This window comes from Molossus molossus, unplaced genomic scaffold (assembly GCF_014108415.1).
Source record: "Molossus molossus isolate mMolMol1 unplaced genomic scaffold, mMolMol1.p scaffold_m16_p_5, whole genome shotgun sequence".
Classification (NCBI taxonomy): domain Eukaryota; kingdom Metazoa; phylum Chordata; class Mammalia; order Chiroptera; family Molossidae; genus Molossus; species Molossus molossus.
The window spans coordinates 65,435,163-65,457,197 of record NW_023425388.1 but is presented as its reverse complement, the minus strand read 5'-3'; the positions used below and the strand labels follow the sequence as shown (position 1 = coordinate 65,457,197).

Sequence of the window (22,035 nt, the reverse complement as noted above, 5' to 3'; positions counted from 1 at the left end):
ATTATTTATCTCTGTTAAACAGTGTTTTTTATTTGTAGCATTTTCTTTTGATTCTTAGTTTAATTTTTCTGCTTATGTTACCTACTTTTTATTGCATATTACCTACTTTTTAAATTTTCATTAGAGCCCTTGGACTACTAATTTAAAAATTTGTTTTTAATTCTCAGAGTGATAATTCTAAATTCTTTGCCATATCTGAAACTGGTTCTGATGCTTGTTGTCTCTTCCAACTGTGTTTTTATTTTGTCTTTAAGTATGCCTTGTAATTTTTTGTTGATGGCCAGACATGATGTACCGAGTAAAAGGAACTGAGGTATATAGGCATTTAGTGTGGGGTTTTATCTGTATTCGGCTAAGGGCTAGGCTATACTTTGTTTGCTATAGCTGTAGGTGTCCTTGTTTTTGTTTCCCCTGTTGTCTTTGAGTTTCCCTAGCGACCCCTGCTTAAAGTCTGAAATATTCAGTTTTTACCACTGTTTTTCCTTGTTTTATAGTGGATCCCTGTTGATGTGGTCGTAAGGTATGAGGGAGAGGAAGCATTATGTTCTGTGATATTTTTTATTGATTTAGAGAGAGAGGGGAAGGGAGAGAGAGAGTGAGAAACACCGATGTGAGAGAGAAATATTGATTTGTTTCTTCCCATATGTGCCCTGACCGGGGAACAAACCTGAAAACTAGTTTTGTGCCCTGACCAGGAATCAAACCTGCAAACTTTTAGTGTATGGGACAATGCTCCAACCAACTGAACCACCAGGCCAGGGCAAGTTTTATAAGTTCTTTATAAATTTTGGATGTTAACCTCTTTTCAGATGTATCATTGGCAAATATCTTTTTCCATTCAGTGGGTTGTCTTTTCATTTTGTTGATGGTTTCCTTTGCTGTGCAAAAACTTTTTAATTTTATGAGTGCCATTTGCTTATTTTTTCTTTTGTTTTCTTTGCCAAAGAGATATATCAGAAAAAATATTGCTATGAGAAATGTCTGAGATTTTATTGCCTAAGTTTTCTTCTAGGATTTATATTGTTTTGAGTATAACATTTAAATCTTTAATCCATTTTGAGTTTATTCTTGGATAAGGTGTAAGAAGGTAGTCTAGTTTCATTTTTGTGCATGTATTTGTTCAATTTTCTCAACACCATTTTGAAATAGATTATCTTTACTCCAGTGTATGTTTTTAAACTATTTTGTCCAATATCTATTGACCATACAGGCATGGATTGATTTCTGGGCTCTTTTTTCTGTTCCATTGATCTATATGTCTGTTTTTATGTCAGTACTATGCTCTTTTGATTACTGTTGCCTTGTAGTATAGTTTAATATCAGGTTGTATGATGCCTCCAACTTTGTTCTTCTCTGTCAAGATTGCTGTGGCTATTCCGGGTCTTTTGTGGTTCCATAGAAATTTTTTTAATATTCTAGTTCTGTTTAATTTAACATAAATATATTTTCATATCCCATCAATGTCCTTTTGTTAATATTAATCTCTTGAATGTTAGTTAGTTCTATGAGAATAATTCTTTCATATATCTCTGCCTTTAACAAGCTGTTTTATAAAGCTGAACTGTAATTATATGATATTTTTGTATTCAGCAAATTTATTTTGGAATAACTACTTTTATTTTTTTATAAATAAAGAAATCCTGTGACATGTTTTTCAAAATTCTGTTGAGAGTATCAAGAATTACTTTTACATTTAAAATTATAGGATGGTGTGATAGGGTACTTTGCTTTGATAAAATGTCTGCTCCATACATATTGTATGGCGTTATGTAGAGTGGAAAATATCAGATTTCAAAGGAGAAAATTTTTGATTTGGAAATGTTAACTAGACATCTAGTTTTTGACAGCTTGTATCAAATATGCTATTTATTTTCAGTGGGTGGTTCAGGTAAATGGCACTGATGTTTCTATCTCTCTCTCTCCCTTTCCCTTTTCTCTCTCACTAAAATCAATAAAGACATTTAAAAAAACAAAAACAAAAAAACCCCTATAGTAAACCCTAAGACAATGATAAAATAATGCTGCGAAAAGTGCACATTAGGAGAGAAAAAAACACCCCTGCTATGGGAACACCCCTTTGTACAATGTTCTTCTTATCCCAACTTATTTGAAAATATGATATACTTTTGATGTTTTCCTTTGATTTTCTTTCTTTCTTTTGTTTTTTTATATCTTCACCAGAGAGACAGGAGTGGGGGAGAGGGGAAGAGACAGACAGACAGATATTGATGTGGGAGAGATCAGTTGCCTTTGATACATGCCTCGACCTGGGATCGAATCCACAACCCAAGTATGTTCCCTGATCAGGAATTGAACCTGCAACCCCTTGGTGCACAGAACAGGCTCCAAACAACTGAGCCGCCCAGCCAGGACTTCAGTGAAGTTTTTGAAGTTTCTTTCAATTGTTAAAGATACTTTAATTTTATTTCTGATTTTTTAAAAGGACAGTACTAATCTGACTGGTAGAATAGTCTGTATTCCAACCTGGCTGGTGTGGCTTACTGGTTGAGTGTTGACTCATGCACCAAGAGGTCACTGGTTCAATTCCCAGTCAGGGCACATGCCCAGGTTGTGGGCATGATCCCCAATGAGGAGCATGCAGGAGGCGGCCAGTTAATGTCCTCTCTCATTGATGTTTCTCTCTCTCTCTCCTTCTCCCTTCCTCTCTCGCTAAAATCAATAAGGAAAAAAAAAAAAAAAAAAAAGAATAGTCTATATTCCAGAGGGTCCTTGAAATAGATAAAGAAATTAAATGCTAGGGGAAGCCTATTTACACTCTGATGCACCTATTTGGCCAACTGAACATTCTTTAATAAAAAATTAGAGATTTAGAAGAGGGTAAAGAGGGATATAAATGGTGAAGGAAGGAGTGGTAAATATACAATACAATATACAGATGATGTATTATAGAATTTTATACCTTAAATCTATATAATTTCATTAATTATTGTCATCCCACTAAATTCATTTTTAAAAAAGAAACATGATTGCTATTTTATCTAAAATATAACAAAAATACATACAGTATTTTACAGATCTGTAAAAAGTTTGTGTCCAAACATATTCACATATACACATATTTCAAATGTTACCAATGGAGAGTATAGTAATTTTCTTTCTCTCTCTCTTTTTTTAATTTGAATTTTCTTTAATTTTTCTATAATTAACAATGTATTTTGCACATAGAATATGTACACCAAAGCTGTGATAAAGATAATTATATCTTATTAAACATGTATAAATGAAACTGGGAAAAAAATAGAGAAGAGCCCTGGCCAGTTTTGCTCAGTGGTTAGAACATCGGCCTGCGGTTCAGAGAGACCTGGGTTTGGTTCCTGCTAAGGGCATGTACCTCGGTTGCAGATTGTCCCCAGCCCTGGTTGGGTTGTGCGAGTGGCAGCCACTCGATGTGTCCCTTTCAAGTCGATGTTTCTCTCTCTCCCTCCCACTCTATCTGAACAAAATATGGAAAAATGTCCTCAGATGAGGATAAAAAAAAGAGGAGTATGAAAACTATATGTAACCATCACCCAGTTTCAATAATTGTCACTTTGTGGGCTCATGCTTCAGATTTTCCTAAAATCTCTCAAACAAGCAGCATCTGACTTCAGTGAGCCCCAGGCCCGGTACTAGCAGCAGCCAGCCTTGGTTCACAGCTTGGCCTTGCCTGGACACCTTCAAGTTCAGTACAAGAAGCAGCCATCTGCAGATAGCTTTGTTGCATATGTCTGGTGGCCCTGGGTAGAATGCACACAGTGGCTGACCTTGGCCTGAACCTCTCAGGAGGCCTTAGAGCCAACATACCCAGTGGACAGCTTCAGACCACATCAAAGCATCACCACCCAACCAGCTCCTTAAGCAACACACTCAAGGAGTTTACTCAGTGGATACCAGAACCCTGCTGAAGTAAGTCTTGCTCTGTGTGGTGGGCCCCTGTACAGCTGATCCTCCAAGGTGATTAGTAGTCACAGCCAGCCCTTGCAGCTAATCAGCCTGAGTAAATTCTTCCCATTGATTTGCCAATAGCAATGAAGACTCAATTACAACTGAAGGGTGTACAGTCCACACAGGGGGTGCACCTCAATCGCCCAGCTAGGGTGATCAGGGAGGCTATGACACTGGACCCTACAGGACACCTACTATAATAGGCCACCCTATCAAGCCTAGGAGACATAGCAACTCTACCTAATACATAGAAATAAACTCAGGGTAGCATCCAAAATGAGGAGACAAACATGTCCCAAATGAAAGAACAGAAAAAAATGGAGATAAGCAATCTAACAGCTGCAGAGTTCAAAACATTGGTTATAAGGATGCTCAAGGAACTTAGTGAGGACCTCAAGAGCATAAAAAAGGACAAGTCAGAAAGGACAGATGCACAGTCAGAAATGAAGTATGCATAAACTGAAATAGAGACTAATTTACAGGGAATCAATAGTAGAGAAGGTGAAGCCAAGGAACAAACCATTGATTTGGAATATAGGAAGTAAAAAACACCCAATCAGAACAGCAAAATAAAAGGAACCCCCCAAAATGAGGATAATTTAAGGAGCCTATGGGACATCTTCAAGCCTACCAACATTTGCATTATGGGGTTGCTGGAAGGAGAAGAGAGAGAGCAAGAAATTGAAAACCAATTTGAAACAATAATGGCAGAAAACTTCCCAGACTTGGAGAAGGAAACAGACATACAAGTCCAGGAAGCACAGAGAGTCCCAAACAAGATGAACCCCAAGAGGCCCACACCAAGACACATCATCATCAAAATGCAAAAGGTTCAAGACAAAGAAAGAATCTTAAAAGCAGCAAGAGAAAAGCAGTTAGTTCCCTACAAGGGAGTACCCATAAGACTGTCAGCTGATTTCTCAAAAAAACTTTGCAGGTCAGAAGGGAGTGGCAAGAAATATTTAAAGTGATGGAAAAGCAAGGACCTACAACTAAGATTACTCTATCCTGCAAGATATATGGAATCGATGACCATATATCTCTGTACCTTTCAGCAGTGAGAATTGGGTCTACTTATATATTATGTGGTTTCTTTTGAATGTATGTTTTAAATGATAATATAAAAGAAGATGACAATATGAGAGATGAGATAGCCTTAGAGAAGGTAAATGAATCTAATTTGAACTTGGTTCCCTCATATTTTGAAAGACACTTTTCTGTTTAAGTACTGTAAACTTATGTTTACATAGTATGCTCATTTTATAAAGCAAATTTATATGCATTATCCTAATTATAGTTACTCACTGTACGTGTTAAACTGTTGTGATAAAAGTCAGTACTTTTTTGAATGCCTGTAAGGCTCTTACACTTGAAACAACAGAGTCTCTGGCCTCGAGTGGTTTGTAATATAATATGATAGAAAGAAATGCAATTTGGTAGTAAAAAAATAACCTTCTTTTACATTAGACAGTAATATATTAATGTCTATTATATATTCTTAGTTAAATAGCTTTATATATTAAAAATGTTATCTAAGTGTGATAATTGTACTGTTATAAAACCTTAGAATTATATAATATTAAATTGTATATGGTTATAGTAATCACAAAGGTGCTCAGAGGGAAAAGGGTATGATAGCTATTGAACTATTTTCTATTTTTAAATCTCAAATGTGCTTCATTACTGTGGACATTTGAGAGAAGAGCTCCAAATGCAGAGATGATTGGATGTGGATTTATAATTATTCTAAAGATTTTATTTCCATGCTTAGAAAATATTTGGTTACAATTATTCATCTTTTTAAAAAATATGAGAATAGTTTTAGAAGGAAATACTGCTTATATGCACAAATACTGATGAACTTTTAAAAACCTATTTAATCATAGCACTGACCTAAGTGAAGGGGACAAATTATTATTTTAAAGAACTTTAAATTTTATATTTTAATTATAGTTTACATTTAATATTATTTTATATTTGTTTCATGTGTACAGCATAACAGCTAGACAATTATATACTTGACAAAGTGGTCCCTCTGATATGTCTAGTGCCCACCTGGCATAGTTAATGCGATATTGACATATTCCCTATGCTGTACTTTACATCCCTGTGACTATTTTGTAACTACCAATTTGTACTTCTTAATCAAAGGGGGAAAACGAAGGCATGATCCCTGCTCACAAAGGAGCTTAAAACTTATTTAGGGAGACCAGAAGGCCATAATGACTCTTTAGTAATTTAAAATAAGTGCTAAACTGTGGTGTTGGCTTAGAATTTTAGCAAATATTTTATGTAGGAGTGAGACTTTGACCTGGGATTTGAAAAATAACTTTGAATGTTTTATTTTATTTTATTTTATTTTATTTTGCTAATTATTTAGTTAGTTATTTTATCCATACTCGAGGACATTTCTGCTTTTATCTTCAGACAGATCAGGAGGGAAAAAGGGAGGAAGAGAGAGAGAAACATTGATGTGAGAGAGACACATTGAGTGGTTGCCACCCACATAGCCCCAGTGGGGGCAAACTACAACCGAGGTATGTGCCCCTAGTGGAAAATGAACCCAGGCCTCTCTGGTCCATGGGGTGACACTCTAACCAGTGAGCCAAACCAGCCAGGGCATGAATGTTTTATTTTTGCAAAATGTTAATAAGTAAGACCTCATTTGTGTATCACTATACATAATTTTTCCACTATTAGGTTTTGTTTTTTTAATCCTCACCCGAAGATATTTTTACATTTATCATCAGATAGGATGGGAGGAAGGGAGGGAGAAAGGGAGGGAGAGAGAGAGAAACATTGATGTGAGAGAGATACATTGACTGGTCGCCTCCCACACTACTGGACCAGGGTCACAGGGACAAACTGCAACTGAGGTATGTGCCCTTGGCTGGAATCGAACCCACAACTCATTAGTCCACAGGTCGACCATCTAACAACTGAGCAAAATTGGCCAGGGCTCCACTATTAGGTTTTTGTAGGTATGTTGAAAGGGATACTTTTAGCAGTTTGAATCACAGAACAATAATGAAAGTTTTTAAAATATATAAACAAATAAGTTCTTCTTATATACTAAATTCTGATAGGATTTTGTTTTCACAGCTACAACAAAACTAATTACCTCAGGTCTGTATTTCTAATAGAATTCTTACAGGTGTGTTGTAACTTATGTAGTACTAAATAAACATTGAGATGATATGAATATAATACCATTATTAATCAGATTAAGTTGCAGTCTAGTGAAAAAAGCCTCCCTGACCATTTTATATATTAGAAATAATATTATTCAGTGCTATTGAATAAAACATTTGTTATTATACTTTTGCAAATTTGACAGACTTCAAATTAACAACTAAAAACGTAAATGGTAAGTCCCTCTAATTTATTTTTAATAAATTTTTTAAAATCTTTAAAAAATATGTATTATTGCCCTGGCTGGTTAGCTCAGCAGTTAGAGCGTCGGCCCGTGGTCCAGAGAGACCCGGGTTCTGTTCCCACTAAGGGCACATATCTCGTTGCAGTTTGTCCCCGGCTCTGGTTGGGTCGTGTGAATGGCAGCCACTTGATGTGTCCTTTTCACATCTATGTTTTTCTCTCTCTCTTCCTCTCTCTCCCTCCTACTCTATCTGAATAAAAAATGGAAGAATGTCCTTGGGTGAGGATTAAAAAAAAATACATATATATATATATATATATATATATATATATATATGTATTATTGATTTTTTTAGAGAGAGAGAGAGTGAGAAAGAGACTTAGATGTGAGGTCCTGACCAGGGATCAAATTCAAAACCTGAGTTTGTGCCCTGACCGGGAATTGAATCCACCACACTGATGTACTGGATGACACTCCAACCAACTGAGCCACACCGACCAAGACCCCTCTAATTTTATTGGTAAATTTTTGTAATCTATTTTGTTTCTTTTCTGTATGTGTGTGTGTGTGATGTGTATGTATGTGTATGTGTGTATATATATATATAAAATTTAAATTCTTATCGTACTGAATCTATAAAACAAAGCTGAACAATAATAGAAATAATGAACATGTATATCTTTTTTTTATTTTATTGGAAATGACTATAGCTTTTTGCTCTTTTAGTATCATGTATTATTATTTTTGTTATTGTTAATATTTATCATCTTTAAGTTTATATAAAATGCTTACTTGGATTGACTCCTGAATTTTATCAAATGACTTTTCAGATCTTTTTGATACAATCATAAGGTTTTATCTTTTAATTTGTTTATTTAATGAATGTCAATACATTCTGATATTAAATGTCTTCATGTTAATTTAAATGACATTAAGCAGACAAACTCTATCTAAATCCAACAGAGAGAAATACCTTTAAATTTTTTTTTTCCCCATTCCTCTGAGAGAAAAAGAAAAGTATCAATGATCTTCTTGCTTTATAAAGAAAACACACATGTGGTGGAATTCCAAAATGGTGGCGGAGTGAATGGAAGCTACACAGATCATCTCCCAGGACCAAACTGGAATTACAACTAAAATAAAGAGAAATCATCGGGGAAAAGCAACAGAAAAGCAGCACACAAGGACCATATAACCAGGGACACTGAATCAATCCTGGTAGGATTGTGGAGGTGCGAGAGGGGGGCTGGGAGCCTACAGACAGCAGCGGTCTTAGATGTGAGCAGTGCCCTCAAGTTAAATTCCCAAGCGGCTCCACAGCACAGAGGGCCAGGACAGAGTGCTAAAATAGCCACAGCCACTCACCTTGGGCTCCGGTAGAGGGAGGGCAGACTGGACTGGAACTGTATGGGGACACTTGGGATTTGGAGAGCGCTCAGAGATTTTGCTGAGTTGTGGCCATGCAAGACAGTAGCCATCTTACTCCTTCCCAGGGCTCTGGGGAGAGATGGCGTCCCCTCCTTTGGAGATTCAACTCCACCCAGGTGGGCCATTGAAATGAAAATTGAGGCTAATTAACTACTAGCATCTGCCCCACCCTTACACTGAAAACCTGAAGGAGTTTTTCATTCAACTAAGAACCCAAAGCTCTTCAAGTAACTATGGCTAATAGCCTCCAGGCAAAAAGCTAGAGAATAACTGAACTTTTCCTGGGTTTGCAACTCTACCCAAGAAAGTAAGACTTGGCAGTGGTGTTTAACGTGGGTCCTCCCGTGCTCATCCAAACCCAGTTGAAGAAGCCACAAACAGCAGAACACCAACACCCACAGGGGGAATTTGACAGGCTCCAAAACCCACTGAGATAGCCAAAATGGTGAAACAAAGAAACAAATGCCAAATGAAAGAATAAGAGACCTCTACCAAAGATGAGATAAATGAGGTGCAGTAAAGCAAGTTAACAGAGCTAGAATTAGAACCATGATCTGGAGGAAGCTCAACAGCATGAGTAAGGACATCAACACCATGAGTAAAGACATAGAAACATTGAAAATCAACCAGTTGGAATTAAAAACCACCAAGAAGAAATGAAGAATGACATATCAGAAATAAAGAACACATTGGAAGGTCCGAACAGCAGAGTAGAGGACCGGATCAGTAATTAGAAGACAGGGTAGAAAAATCAAACAATCAGAAAACCGAAAGGAAAAAACAATTAAAAGCCAAGAAGACAACTTAAGAGAACTGTGGGACAATGGGAAACGTAATAATATTCGCATCATAGGAATCCCCGAAGAACAAGAAAATGAGCAAGGGTTAGAGAATATATTTGAAGAAATAGTGACAGAAAACTTCCCTAATTTGGTGAAGGAAGAAGGCATTCAAGTTCAAGAAGCACAGAGATCCCCAAGTAAGAAGAACCCAAACAGGCCCACACCAAGGTACATAGTAATTAAAATGCCAAAAATAAAAGACAAAGAGAGAATCCTAAATGCAGCAAGAGATAAGCAACAGGTTACCTACAAAGGAACTCCCATAAGGCTCTCAGCTGACTTCTCAAAAGAGACACTACAGGCCAGAAGGGAATAGCATGAAGTAATCAAGGTCATGAAAAACAAAGATCTGAATCCAAGACTACACTACCCAGCAAGGCTATCATTCAAAATAGAAGGTCAAATAAAGAGCTTCCCAGACAAAAAAGTGCTAAGGGAATATATTAGCACCAAACCAGCACTGCAAGAAATGTTAAAAGCAGTGCAGTAATTAGTAGAATAAATAGGAAGAAAAATAGAACCACACTAAACAAAAATGGCAATAAATAAGTACATATCAATGATCACCTTAAACGTAAATGGATTGAGTGCTCTGATTAAAAGACACAGAGTAGCTGATTGGATAAAAAAGCATGATTCATATATATGTTGTTTACAAGAGACCCTTCTCACAACAAAAGACTCACATACTTGAAAGTGAAGGGATGGAAAAAAATCTTCCAAGCAAAGAGAAAAAGAAAAATAAAACTAGGGTAGCAATACTCATATCTGATAAAATAGATTTCAAAATGAAGGTCATAACTAGAGACAAAGAAGGCCACTACATAATATTGAAAGGATCTATTCAACAGGAAGATATATCCTTGATACTCTAAATGAAGCACTAGACCAAATGGATTTAATAGATATCTACAGAGAATTACACCCCAAAACTACAGAATTCACATTCTTCTCAAGCGCATATAGGACATTCTCAAAGACAGACCACATGTTAGACCACAAACTAAGTCTCTACAATTTCAAGAACATTAAAATCATATTAAGCATCTTCTCAGATCACAATGGCATGAAACGAAATCAGTTGCAAGAAGAACATGCATAGATATTGGAACACATGGACGCTAAATAGCATATTATTAAACAATGAATGGGTTACTGAGGAGATCAAGGAAGAAATTAAAAATTTCCTGGAAACCAATGAAAATGAACACACAACAACACAAAATCTATGGGATGCAGTAAAAGCAATTCTGAGAGGGAAGTTCATAGCACTACAGGCCTACCTCGAGAAACAAGAAAAATTTCTACTAGACTATCTAACCTCACAACTTAAAGAACTAGAAAGCAAACAAAAGGAAAACCCCAGAGCAAGCAGAAGGAAGTAAATAGTAAAGATCAGAGCAGAAATAAATGACATAGAGACCAAAAAACAAAAAAACAAAAAACAATTCAAAGGATCAATGAAACAAAGAGCTGGTTTTTTGAAAAGATAAACAAGATTGATTGACCCTTAGCTAGACCACCAAGAAACAAAGAGAAAGAACCCAAATACACAAAATCAGAAATGAAAGAGGAAAAGTAATAACTGACACCACCAAAATACAAAAGATTGTTAACAACTACTATGAACAATTATATGGCAACAAATTCAACAATCTGAGTGAAAGGGACAAATTTCTAGAAACATATAGTCTGCCAAAACTGGACCAGGAAGAGATAGAAAACTTGAACAGACCAATAGCAACTAAGGAAATTGAAGAGGTAAACAAGACTATCCCAGCAAACAAAAGCCCAGGCCCGAATGGCTTCACAGGGGAGTTTTACCGAACATTAAAAGAAGAACTAACACCCATTCTCCTCAAACTATTTCAAAAAATTCAAGAAGAAGGAAGACTTCCAAACTCCTTTTATGAGGCCAGCATAATTCTAATTCTAAAACCAGAAAAAGACACTACATAGAAAGATAACTACAGGCAATATCCCTAATGAACATAGATGCCAAAATCCTGAACAAAATACTAGCAAATTGGATCCAGCAATACATTAAAAAAATTATTCACCATGACCAAGTGGGATTCATCCCAGGGATGCAAGGCTGGTACAATATTTGCAAGTCAATAAATGTGATACACCACATAAATAAAATGAAGAATAAAAACCACATGATCATATCAATAGATGCTGAAAAAGCATTTGACAAAATCCCGCATCCATTTCTGATAAAAACGCTCAGAGGGATCGTATCTCGACACAATAAAGGCCATGTATGAGAGACCTACAGCCAACATCATACTCAGTGGGCAGAAATTTAAGCATTTCCCTTAAGAACAGGAATAAGACAGGGATGCCCACTTTTGCCACTCTTATTTAACACAGTACAGGAAGTCTTACAGCAATCAGACATGAAGTAAAAATAAAAGGGATTCTAATTGGAAAAGAGGAAGTGAAACTGTCATTATTTGCAGATGACATGATATTATACATAGAAAACACTAAAGACTCTATCAAAAATCTACACTTAATAAATGAACTTGGCAAAGTAGTGGGATACAAAATTAATGTCAAAAAGTCAATGGCATTCTTACACACCAATGATGAAATCACAGTAAGAGAAACTGAAAAATAAATCCCATTTACTATCACGGCAAAAAAATTAAGATACCTAGGAATAAACTTAACCAAAGAAGTAAAGGACCTATATGCAGAAAACTACAGAACATTAAAAAAAGAAAGAGGAAGATATAAAAAAGTGGAAGCACATACCTTATTTAAGGATCGGAAGAATTAACATCATTAAAATGTCTATATTACTCAAAGCAATCTATAGATTCGATGCAATCCCCATCAAAATATCAACGACATACTTCACAGAACTAGAACAAATACCTGAAAAGTTCATATGGAACCAAAAAAGACCCCGAATAGCCACAGCAATCTTGAAAAAGAAGGACCAAGTAGATGGGATCACAATACCAAATATCATGTTATACTACAAAGCTACTGTAATCAAAACAGCCTGATACTGGCACAAGAACAGGCGTATAGACGGTGGAACACAACAGAGAACCCAGAAATAGACCCAAGACATTATGCTCAATTAATATTTGCCAAAGAGGCAAGATCATACAATGGATTGAAGACAGCCTCTTTAATAAATGGTGTTGGGAAAATTGGACAGCTATATGCAAAAAAATGACACTAGACCATCAACTTACACCATACACAAGAATAAACTCAAAATGGATAAAAGACTTAAATGTCACCCGTGAATCCATAAAAATCCTAGAAGAAAATGTAGGCAACAAAATTTCGGACATCATATGCAGCAGAATTTTCACTGATATATCACCTAAGGCAACAGAAACAAAGAAAATAATGAATATATGGGACTACATCAAACTCAAAAGCTTCTGCACAGCAAAAGAAACAACCTTCAAAATGGAAAAGCAACCCACTGTATGGGAGAGCATCATTGCCAATGATACATCAGATAAGTGGTTAATTTCCAAAATATAGAGTACTCATACAATTCAACAAAGGAAGACAAAGAACCCAATTAAAAAATGGGCAGAGGAACTAGACACCTCTCCAAACAGGACATACAAATGGCCAAGAGACATATGAAGAAATGCTCAACATCACTAATCCTCAGAGAGAGACAAATTAAAACAACAATGAGGTATATCACCTCACACCTATCAGAATGGCCGCCATCAACAAATCATCAAACAGCAAGTGTTGGAGAGGGTGTGGAGAAAAAGGGACTCTAGTCCACTGCTTGTGGGAATGCAGACTGGTGCAGCCACTATGGAAAACACTATGGTGTTACCTCAAAAAATTAAAAATTGAATTGCCATTTGACCTAGTGATCCCACTTCTAGGAATATACCATAAGAAGTCTGAAACACCAATCAGAAAGAATATATGTACCCCCATGTTCATAGCAGCACTATTTACAATAGCTAAGATCTGAACACAGCCCAAGTGTCCATCAGTAGACGAATGGGAAAAAAAAGCTGTGATACATATACACAATGGAGTACTATGCAGCTGTAAGAAAGAAAGATCTCTTATCCTTTGAGATGACATGGAGGGACTTGGAAAGTATCATCCTAAGCGAAACAAGCCAAACAGAGAAAGACAAGTATCATATGATCTCACTTATTTGTTGAATATAATGAACATAACAGTCTGTAGAATAGGGTAGACCCAGAGATGTGAAAGTAGGGTACAGACTGACAACCCTCAGAAGAGGAGGTGGGGAGGAGGGAAGAGATAAAACACAGAACTTATATGCATGTATGCATAAATAATGGACATGGACAACAAAGCCTGGGATGGGGGTGGGATGCAGAGGAGGGTGTCAATGGGAAAAATAGGAGAAACATCTGTAACAATAATAAAATAATAAAAAATAAATAAAACACACATGTACTTACATTTTTCTGAAAATGCTATGTCAGTTTAAATATTCTTACCAGGGAACACATTACATATTAAGTAAAACAACTAAGCAGGATTATAGACTCCTTAGAGACTGAAGATTACATTAATACAAAATAGCAACAATCTAACGTACAGCTGTTTTATCCTTTCTCATCTGGGTGTCTTTTATTTATTTTTCTTGCCTAATTGTCCTGCATGGGACAAGAGCTGTGGCAAGAGCAGACTTGTTTTATTCCTGATCTTAAAGGGAAAACATTCTAATTTCTTTGACTAATTATTATAATGTTTGGTATAGGTTTTCATTAATATCTTCTTTTCAGATTAGCTTCTCTACAATTTCATTTGTTGAGTGTTTTTTAATATGAATGGGTGCTGAATTTCCTGAAGTAGTTTTTCTGCATCTACTGAGATATTCATGTGTTTTTTGGCCTATATCTTTTTTTGTTTTTAATTTCCCTTTATTGATTTTAGAGAGAGAACAAGGGAGAGGAAGAGAGATAGAAACATTGATGAGAGACAACATTGATTGGCCACCTACTGCATGCCCCCCACTGGGAATTTGGCCCACAACCTGGGCATGTGCCCTGACCAGGAATCGAACCTGTGACCTTTTGGTATATGGGTCGATGCTCAACCACTGAGCCACACCAGCTAGGCCTTGCCCTGTATTTTATTGACATGGTATATTACATTAAGTAATTTCTTTTTCTTTAGTTTTATAATTCTCACCTGAGGATGTTTTTCTTTCTTTTTTTTTTTTTTTAAGAGAGAGAGAGAAAGAAACCAGTTGGCTGCCTCATGCATGCACCCCAAACCTGGACCAATCCCCAACCCAGGTATGTGCCCTGACCTGAAATCAAACCCACCACCTTTTGGTGTATCAGATGGTGCTCCAACCAACTGAGCCATACCGGCCAGGGCACATTAAGTAATTTTTTAAAATCTTAAATATATGCCACCAGATCACAGTGTATGTCCTTTTAATATGATGCTGGAATCAGTTTGCTAGTATTTTATTAAAGATTTTTGTACCTCTATTAATAAGAATTAGTGGTTTTTACACTTTGGCCAGTTTGGCTCAGTGGTTGGAGCGTTGGCCTGCGGACCAGAGAGTCCTGGGTTTGGTTCCTGCTAGGGGCACGCACCAAAAATAAATAAATAAATAAATAAATAAATAAATAAATAAATAAATAAATAAATAAGAATTAGTGGTCTTTAGTTTTTTCTTGTGGATGTCTTTTGTTACTTTCTAGTATCAGGGTAATACTGGCCTCATAGAATAAATTGGGAAGTATTCTTACCTTTTTTATTTTTTTGGAAAGAAACTATATTCTGTTCTTGTTATCCACATTGCTTTGCAAGAATAGTAAGGCTATCTTCCTCTTGACAATGTTATAAGTCTAAATAAGGAAGACAGTTTGAAATCAAGTGAGAAACACCTGAATTAAGAATCATGACTAGAATTTTTTTTTTTTTTTACCAATTTAGTTGAGAATTCTTTAGAGATTATAGAACAGTAGTTGTTTGGTTAAGGACATCATGTTACATTCATACTGTAATACGTTCTTCAACTTTAAATAGTTTGGAGTATATTTGCACATTTTTTTGTGTGAAACTTTTTCTATGGCATACTGTTGAGTAAAAAAAAGACAGATTACAGATCTGGTTATACACTATATATATGCATATACATATATATTCTTATACACTTTAAATGAAAATAAGGAGATTATGCAATGAATTTCTTACAGTGTTTTCTCTGGGGAATAAGAGTTTTAGATGAACTACATGCTGTAGTTTACCTTTGTTTCATCTACTTACATTTGTAACTTACTAATGTAATATTTTATTATGAAAATATTTTCATTAGTAGTTTTTGGAGCACTAAATATCTGACTGAACAAGATATAGAATTTATTTTTTGATTTTTATCTATATGGTCCTCTACTTTTTTGAAAAGTTACAGCACATTTTATATTAAATTTAATTCCTAATGTTGGATATTCCCTTTTTACACATTAGTCTTATCTCCTTTCTGATATAATGAGCTCTTATATACAGGGTGTCTCCAAAAAATATGTATAGAGTATCTGTGTGTAGATTTTATTACATTTTGAAAATGAAATATATTTTAATAAAATACTGGATTTATAATTATTAAAAGTGTGTATACATTTTTTGAGGCACCCTATATATTTTTTTCATTGTATTATTTGAAAACTTTCAACATACAGAGGAGTTGAAATAATTATACTCTGAATACTTAGGTATGCATGTGTGTATGTCTACACACACACACACACACACATATACATACATACACACTCACTATCTAGATTTGATAAATATCATTTTGTTATATTTATTTTATCATCACTCTATCCACCCATTTGTCCATATTACTTTTTTTGATGCATTTTAAAATAAGTTGCAGATGTCAGTACACTTTACCTCTTAAAACTTCAATATGCATATCATGAACTGGAGTTCAATATTTGCTTATAATAATTTTTCTTATCTTTTTTCAGGTATAATTTCATGCAGAGAAGTCACAAATTTTATTGAACCATTTGATGAATTTTGACTAATGTATACACTGTATAATCCAAACATCTATCAAAATATAGAATATTATCTTCACTCAATAAAGTTCCTTCATACACTTTCCCAGTCAGTTCTGCTCAGGTTACACACTGATCTGATTTTTTTTCCACCATATTTTAGGTTTGCTTGTTCAGAATTGATTGATTGATTGATTTTTAGAGAGAGAAGAGGGGAGAGGGGGAAAGATATAGAAATATCCATGAGCGAAAACATCAATTGGTCGCCTCCTGCATGCCCCCTACTGGGGATTGGGCCCACAACCTGGGCCTGTGTCCTGAACTGGGAATTGAACTGGCAACCTCTTGGTGCATGGGTCAAGGCTCAACCATTGAGCCACACAGGCTGGGCGTTTGTTCAGAATTTAATATGAACATAATTATACTATATACACTCTTTTGCATATTGCTTCTTTTACTTAGCATAATGTTTTTGAGAATCATTCATGTTGCATCTGTCAGTAGTTTTTAATTGTTTAGTAGTACTCCATTGTATTAGTATATCACCGTTTTTTGTGTGTGTGTTTTTTTTTATCCTCACCTGAGGACATTTTTGTTGTTGTTGTTCAGATAGAGTGGGAGGGAGATAGAGGAAGAGACAGAGAGAGAAACATAGATGTGAAAGGGACACATTGAGTGGTTGCCACCCACACGACTCAACCAGGGCTGGGGACAAACTGCAACTGAGGTACGTGCCCTTAGCAGAAACCGAACCCAGGTCTCTCCAGACTGCAGGCAAATGCTCTAACTGCTGAGCCAAACCGGCAGGGCACCGTTTTGCTTTTTGATTCTCTTGTTGGACATGGGACTATTTCTAGGTTGTTGTGTATAAAGTTGTTAGGGCCATACCTATACAAATTATTATGTTGGACATATGTTCTTTATTTTCTTGGATACACACATATGAGTGGAATTTCTAGGTCATAGGACAAGTATGGTTGGACAGTAGTATCTTGTGATTTGAATTTGAATTTCCCTGATGACTATTTTTACTATTTGCTCTCTTTCAGACAGTTCGGCATGGTTTTCCTTATCAGCCCACAGCGTTAGCCTTTGATCCAGTTCAGAAAATCTTGGCTATTGGGACAAGAACAGGTGCTATACGAATGTATCCTTAATTTTTGGTTCATTTTCTGCTATATTAATAACAATTACATTTCCTTAAATATTCAGGTGAGTGAATATATTTTTAATCAAATAAAATATATTGTTGCTTTAAAAGTGAGTAACAATTTTGAAAACCTGCATTGTCAAATTTATTGGCCTATCTTTAATGTCTGTGAGATTAGTATTGATGTCTCTTCTTTAATTCCTGATATTGGTCATTTGTGTCTTTTCTTTTTTTCCTGATCAGTGTGGCTAGAAGCTTATTAGCTATATTGGTTTTTAGAAGAATCAACTTTTGGTCTCATTGCTTTTCTGTATTGTTACTTTGTTTCATTGATTTTACTTTGATTTTTCAAACTTATTTTGCTTAACTTTGGGTTTAATTTGATCATCTTTATCTGGTTTAAGGTGGAATTTGAGGTCATTGATTTGAGAACTTTCTTCTTTTCTAAAATACGCTAATAGTACTGTAAATTTCTTCCCAAATTTTTCTTTAGTGTCATCCCATTTTTTATTTTTTGTCATCCCGTTTAAAAATTAAACATTTTATTTTGAGATAGTTGCAGATTTAATTGTAGTTGTAAGAAAAAATACAGAGAAATTTCATGTACTCTGTACCCAATTTCCAAAAGTAACATCTTACAAAACTATAGTGTGATATTACAAGTTATTGATATTAAGACATTCAAGGTACAGAACATTTCTATCATCACAATGATTCTTCATGTTGCCCTTTTATAGTCATACTCTATCCCTTCAATTCTTCCAACCCCCCCCCATATATGACTCCTGACAGTCACTAATTTGTTCTTTATTTAATACTTTTACCACTTTAAGAATGCTTTATAATAAATGGAATCATACAGTAGGTAATCTTTGGGGATTGGCTTTTTTTTTACTCAGCATAATTCTCTGAAGATTCATCCAAATTGTTGTATGTGTCAATGATTCATTTTCTTTTATTGTTGAATAGTATTCCATGGTATGAATGTATTACAGTTTGTTTAACAATTAAGTTATTGGAGGACATCTGCTTTTTAGTTTTTTGGCTATTTTGATTAAAGCAGCTATGAACATTTGTGTGCACGTTTTATGTGAACATAATTTTCACTTCTTTGGTATAAATGCCCAGGAGTACAGTTGGGGGTTGTAGGGTAGTTACATGTTTGGTTTTATGAGATGATGCCAAACTATTTTCCAGAGTGGTTGCAACACTTTATACTCCCACCAGCAGTGTATAAGTGATCCTATATCCCCACATCATTAGCAGCATTTTGTGCTGTTATTATTATTTCTTTTAGCCATTCTGATAATTTTGTAGTGATATCTCATTGTGGTATTCTCATATATAAGGGGGTAGAATTTGCAGTTGTTTGTATGGAAAATAATACAATAATTAATAATAATAATAATACAAGAATAAACTCTGTGTTTTATGCACTCACAACTGTAAACCTCCTTTTGCTTCACCCTGTATTCTAAATATTAGTTCTTTGTCAGATATGTGGTTTACAGTTATTTTCTTCCATTCTTTAAATTCTCTTTTTTCTCTCAACAGGCTCTTTCAGGGAATAGTTTATCAGCTTTCCCTATATACATGTGCTTTTGGTATCACCTCTTAGAACTCTTTTACTAACCCTGGATCTTCATTATTTTATTTTTTTCCAAAAAATAAAATAGTTTTACATTTTATATTTGAATACAGGTTCCATTTTGAGTTAATTTTTTATTTGTATTGCCTTTGTCTAGTTTTAATATTGGGGTAATACCAACTTCACAAGTGAATTGAGAACTGTTGCCTCCTCCTCTGTTTTCTGGAAGAGACTGTAAATAAAATTGATGTTATTCTTTAGATGTTTGGTAGAATTCTCTAGTGAAAGTACCTGGGCCTGGTGATTATTTTAGGAGAGGTTTTATAGTATAAATTCAACTTATTTAATAGTTTTAGGGCTATTTTGGTTTTCTGTTTTATCTTACTTAAATTTTGATAGTTTGTAGTCAGTCTTACTCTAGTAGCGTATACATTTTATTTATTTATTTTTTAGGAACCAGCATTTGGTATAATTGATTTCCTCCATTTTTTTTGTTTTTATTATTTTTCCAGCTTATCTTCTTTTTAAAATTAAGTTATGATTGACATATAATATTGTATTAGTTTTAGAGTGACTTAATTTCCTTCCTTTGCTTGTCTTTGAGCTTATTTTGCTCTTTTCTTTTTTTTCCCCAGTTTCTAGTTTCTTGAAGTAGGAACTTAGATTATTGATTTGACATTCTTTCTCTTTTAAAAAGTATGCACTTAGCATTATTAATTCTCCTCTCAGCACTGCTTCAGTGGATCCTACAAGTTTTAATGTTTGTTTTCATTTCTATTCAGTTACATGTAGTTTTAAAACTGCCTTCAAGACTTCTTCTTTTAACCATGTATTTCTTAGAAGAGTTTTAATTGATAAGTGTTTGGACATTTTCTTGTTGTCTTCCTGTTATTGATTTCTAGTTTGATTTCATTGTGGTCTGAAAACAAACTCTGAATGATTTATGTTTTTTAAAATCTGTTAAGGTTTGTTTTGTGGCCTAGTATATGATCTGTCTTGGTGAATGCTCTGTGGACTCTGTAAAAACTTGTGCATTCTTTTCATATTGAGTAGAAGGTTCCATGTTTGTTAATTAGATATTGTTAGTTGATTGTGTTGTTGAGTTCTATATCTTTGCTAATTTTGTTGATTCTATCATAAATTTGATTCTCCAGCTCTATTTCTGTATATATTTATTTTTCTTTTCAGCTCTATTAGTTTTTGCTTACTGTTTTTTGGGACTCTTTGGTTTGGTGTCCCTACATGTATGATTGTTATGTCTTCCCAGTGGATTGATCTCTTTGTCATAATATAATGTCTTTATTTGTTCTTTGCTCTGAAATCAACTTTATTTGATTTTAATATAGCAATTCCTGCTTTAAAAAAATAATATTTGGCCCTGGCTGATTTGTCTCAGTGGTTAGACTGTCAGCCCTCAGACCTAAGGCTTGCAGGTTCAGTTCCAGTCAAGGACATGTATCTGGGTTACAGGTTTGATCCCCAGCCTCGGTCAGGGTCATGCAGGAAGCAACCAGTCGATGTGTCTCTCTCACATCACTGTTTCTCTCCCTTCAATGAAAAAGCAATGAAAAAATATCCTCCAATGAGGATTAACAACAACAAAAATAATGTTTGCATGGTATATCTATTTTAATTCTTTTATGTTAAACTTACCTATGTCGTTATATTTGAAGTGAGTTTATTATAGACAACATATTGCTAGATCTTTTTTTCTGTATTTTTTCTTTTTGAGGTATAATTAACATACAACATTATGTTTGTTTCAGATGTACAATATAATGATTTGATATTTGTGTATACTGTGAAATGATCACCATAGTAAGTCCAGTTAACAGGCATCATCACACATAGTCACGATTTTTTTCTTGTGTTGTCTACTATCTTATCAACTTTCAAATATACGATACAGTATTATTAACTATAGTTATCATGCTGTGCATTACATCCCTAGGTCTTATTTATTTTATAACTGGAAATTTGTATCTTTTGACTACCTTTACTGATTTAGCCCAACCCTCAACCCTAATTCTGGTAACCACCCATCTGTACTCTGTATCTATCTTTTTTGTGTTTTTGCTTATTTGCTTTTGTAGATTCTACACATGTGAGATAATACAGTAGTTGTCTCTGTCTGACTTATTTCACTCAGCATAATGACTTCAGTGTTCATCCATGTGGTCACAAATGGTATGACATCCTTTTTTTATGGATGAATAATCTTCCATTGTATGTATACAGGGTGGGACAAAAGTAGGTTTATAGTTGTGAGTACATGAAACACAGAGTTTATTTTGTATTATTATTTATTAATTATTGTATAATTTTCCATACAACTGTAAACTTACTTTTGCCCCACCCTGTATATACCACATTTTTTTCTTCATTCATTGATCAGTGGACACTTAAGTTGTTTCCTTATCTTGGCTATTGTAAATAATGCTACAATGAATATGGGGATACATGTATCTCTTTGAAAGAGTGATTTCATTTTCTTAGGCTACATATCCAGTAGTAGAATTGCTGGATCATGTGATAGCACTCTTTTTCATCATTTGAGGAACCTCTATACTATTTCCCATAATGGCTGTACCAATTTACATTTCCACAAATGGTACATGAGGGTTCCCTTTTCTCCACAGCCTCGCTAACACTTGTTATTTCTTGTCTTTTTGATCACAGCCATTCTAACAGGTGTGAGG

At 34.9% G+C, this 22,035-nt stretch overlaps 1 protein-coding gene across 1 annotated transcript in view; it reads left to right on the top strand.

Annotated features, from left to right (window-relative positions):
- Positions 1 to 22,035, top strand: part of STXBP5L (syntaxin binding protein 5 like) — a 304,365-nt gene that overhangs the window by 13,087 nt on the left and 269,243 nt on the right. Inside the window, exon 3 of the mRNA XM_036243664.1 lies at positions 17,648 to 17,745. Within this exon, the coding sequence (XP_036099557.1) occupies positions 17,648 to 17,745 (98 nt within the window). The remainder of the gene's footprint in view (positions 1 to 17,647; positions 17,746 to 22,035) is intronic.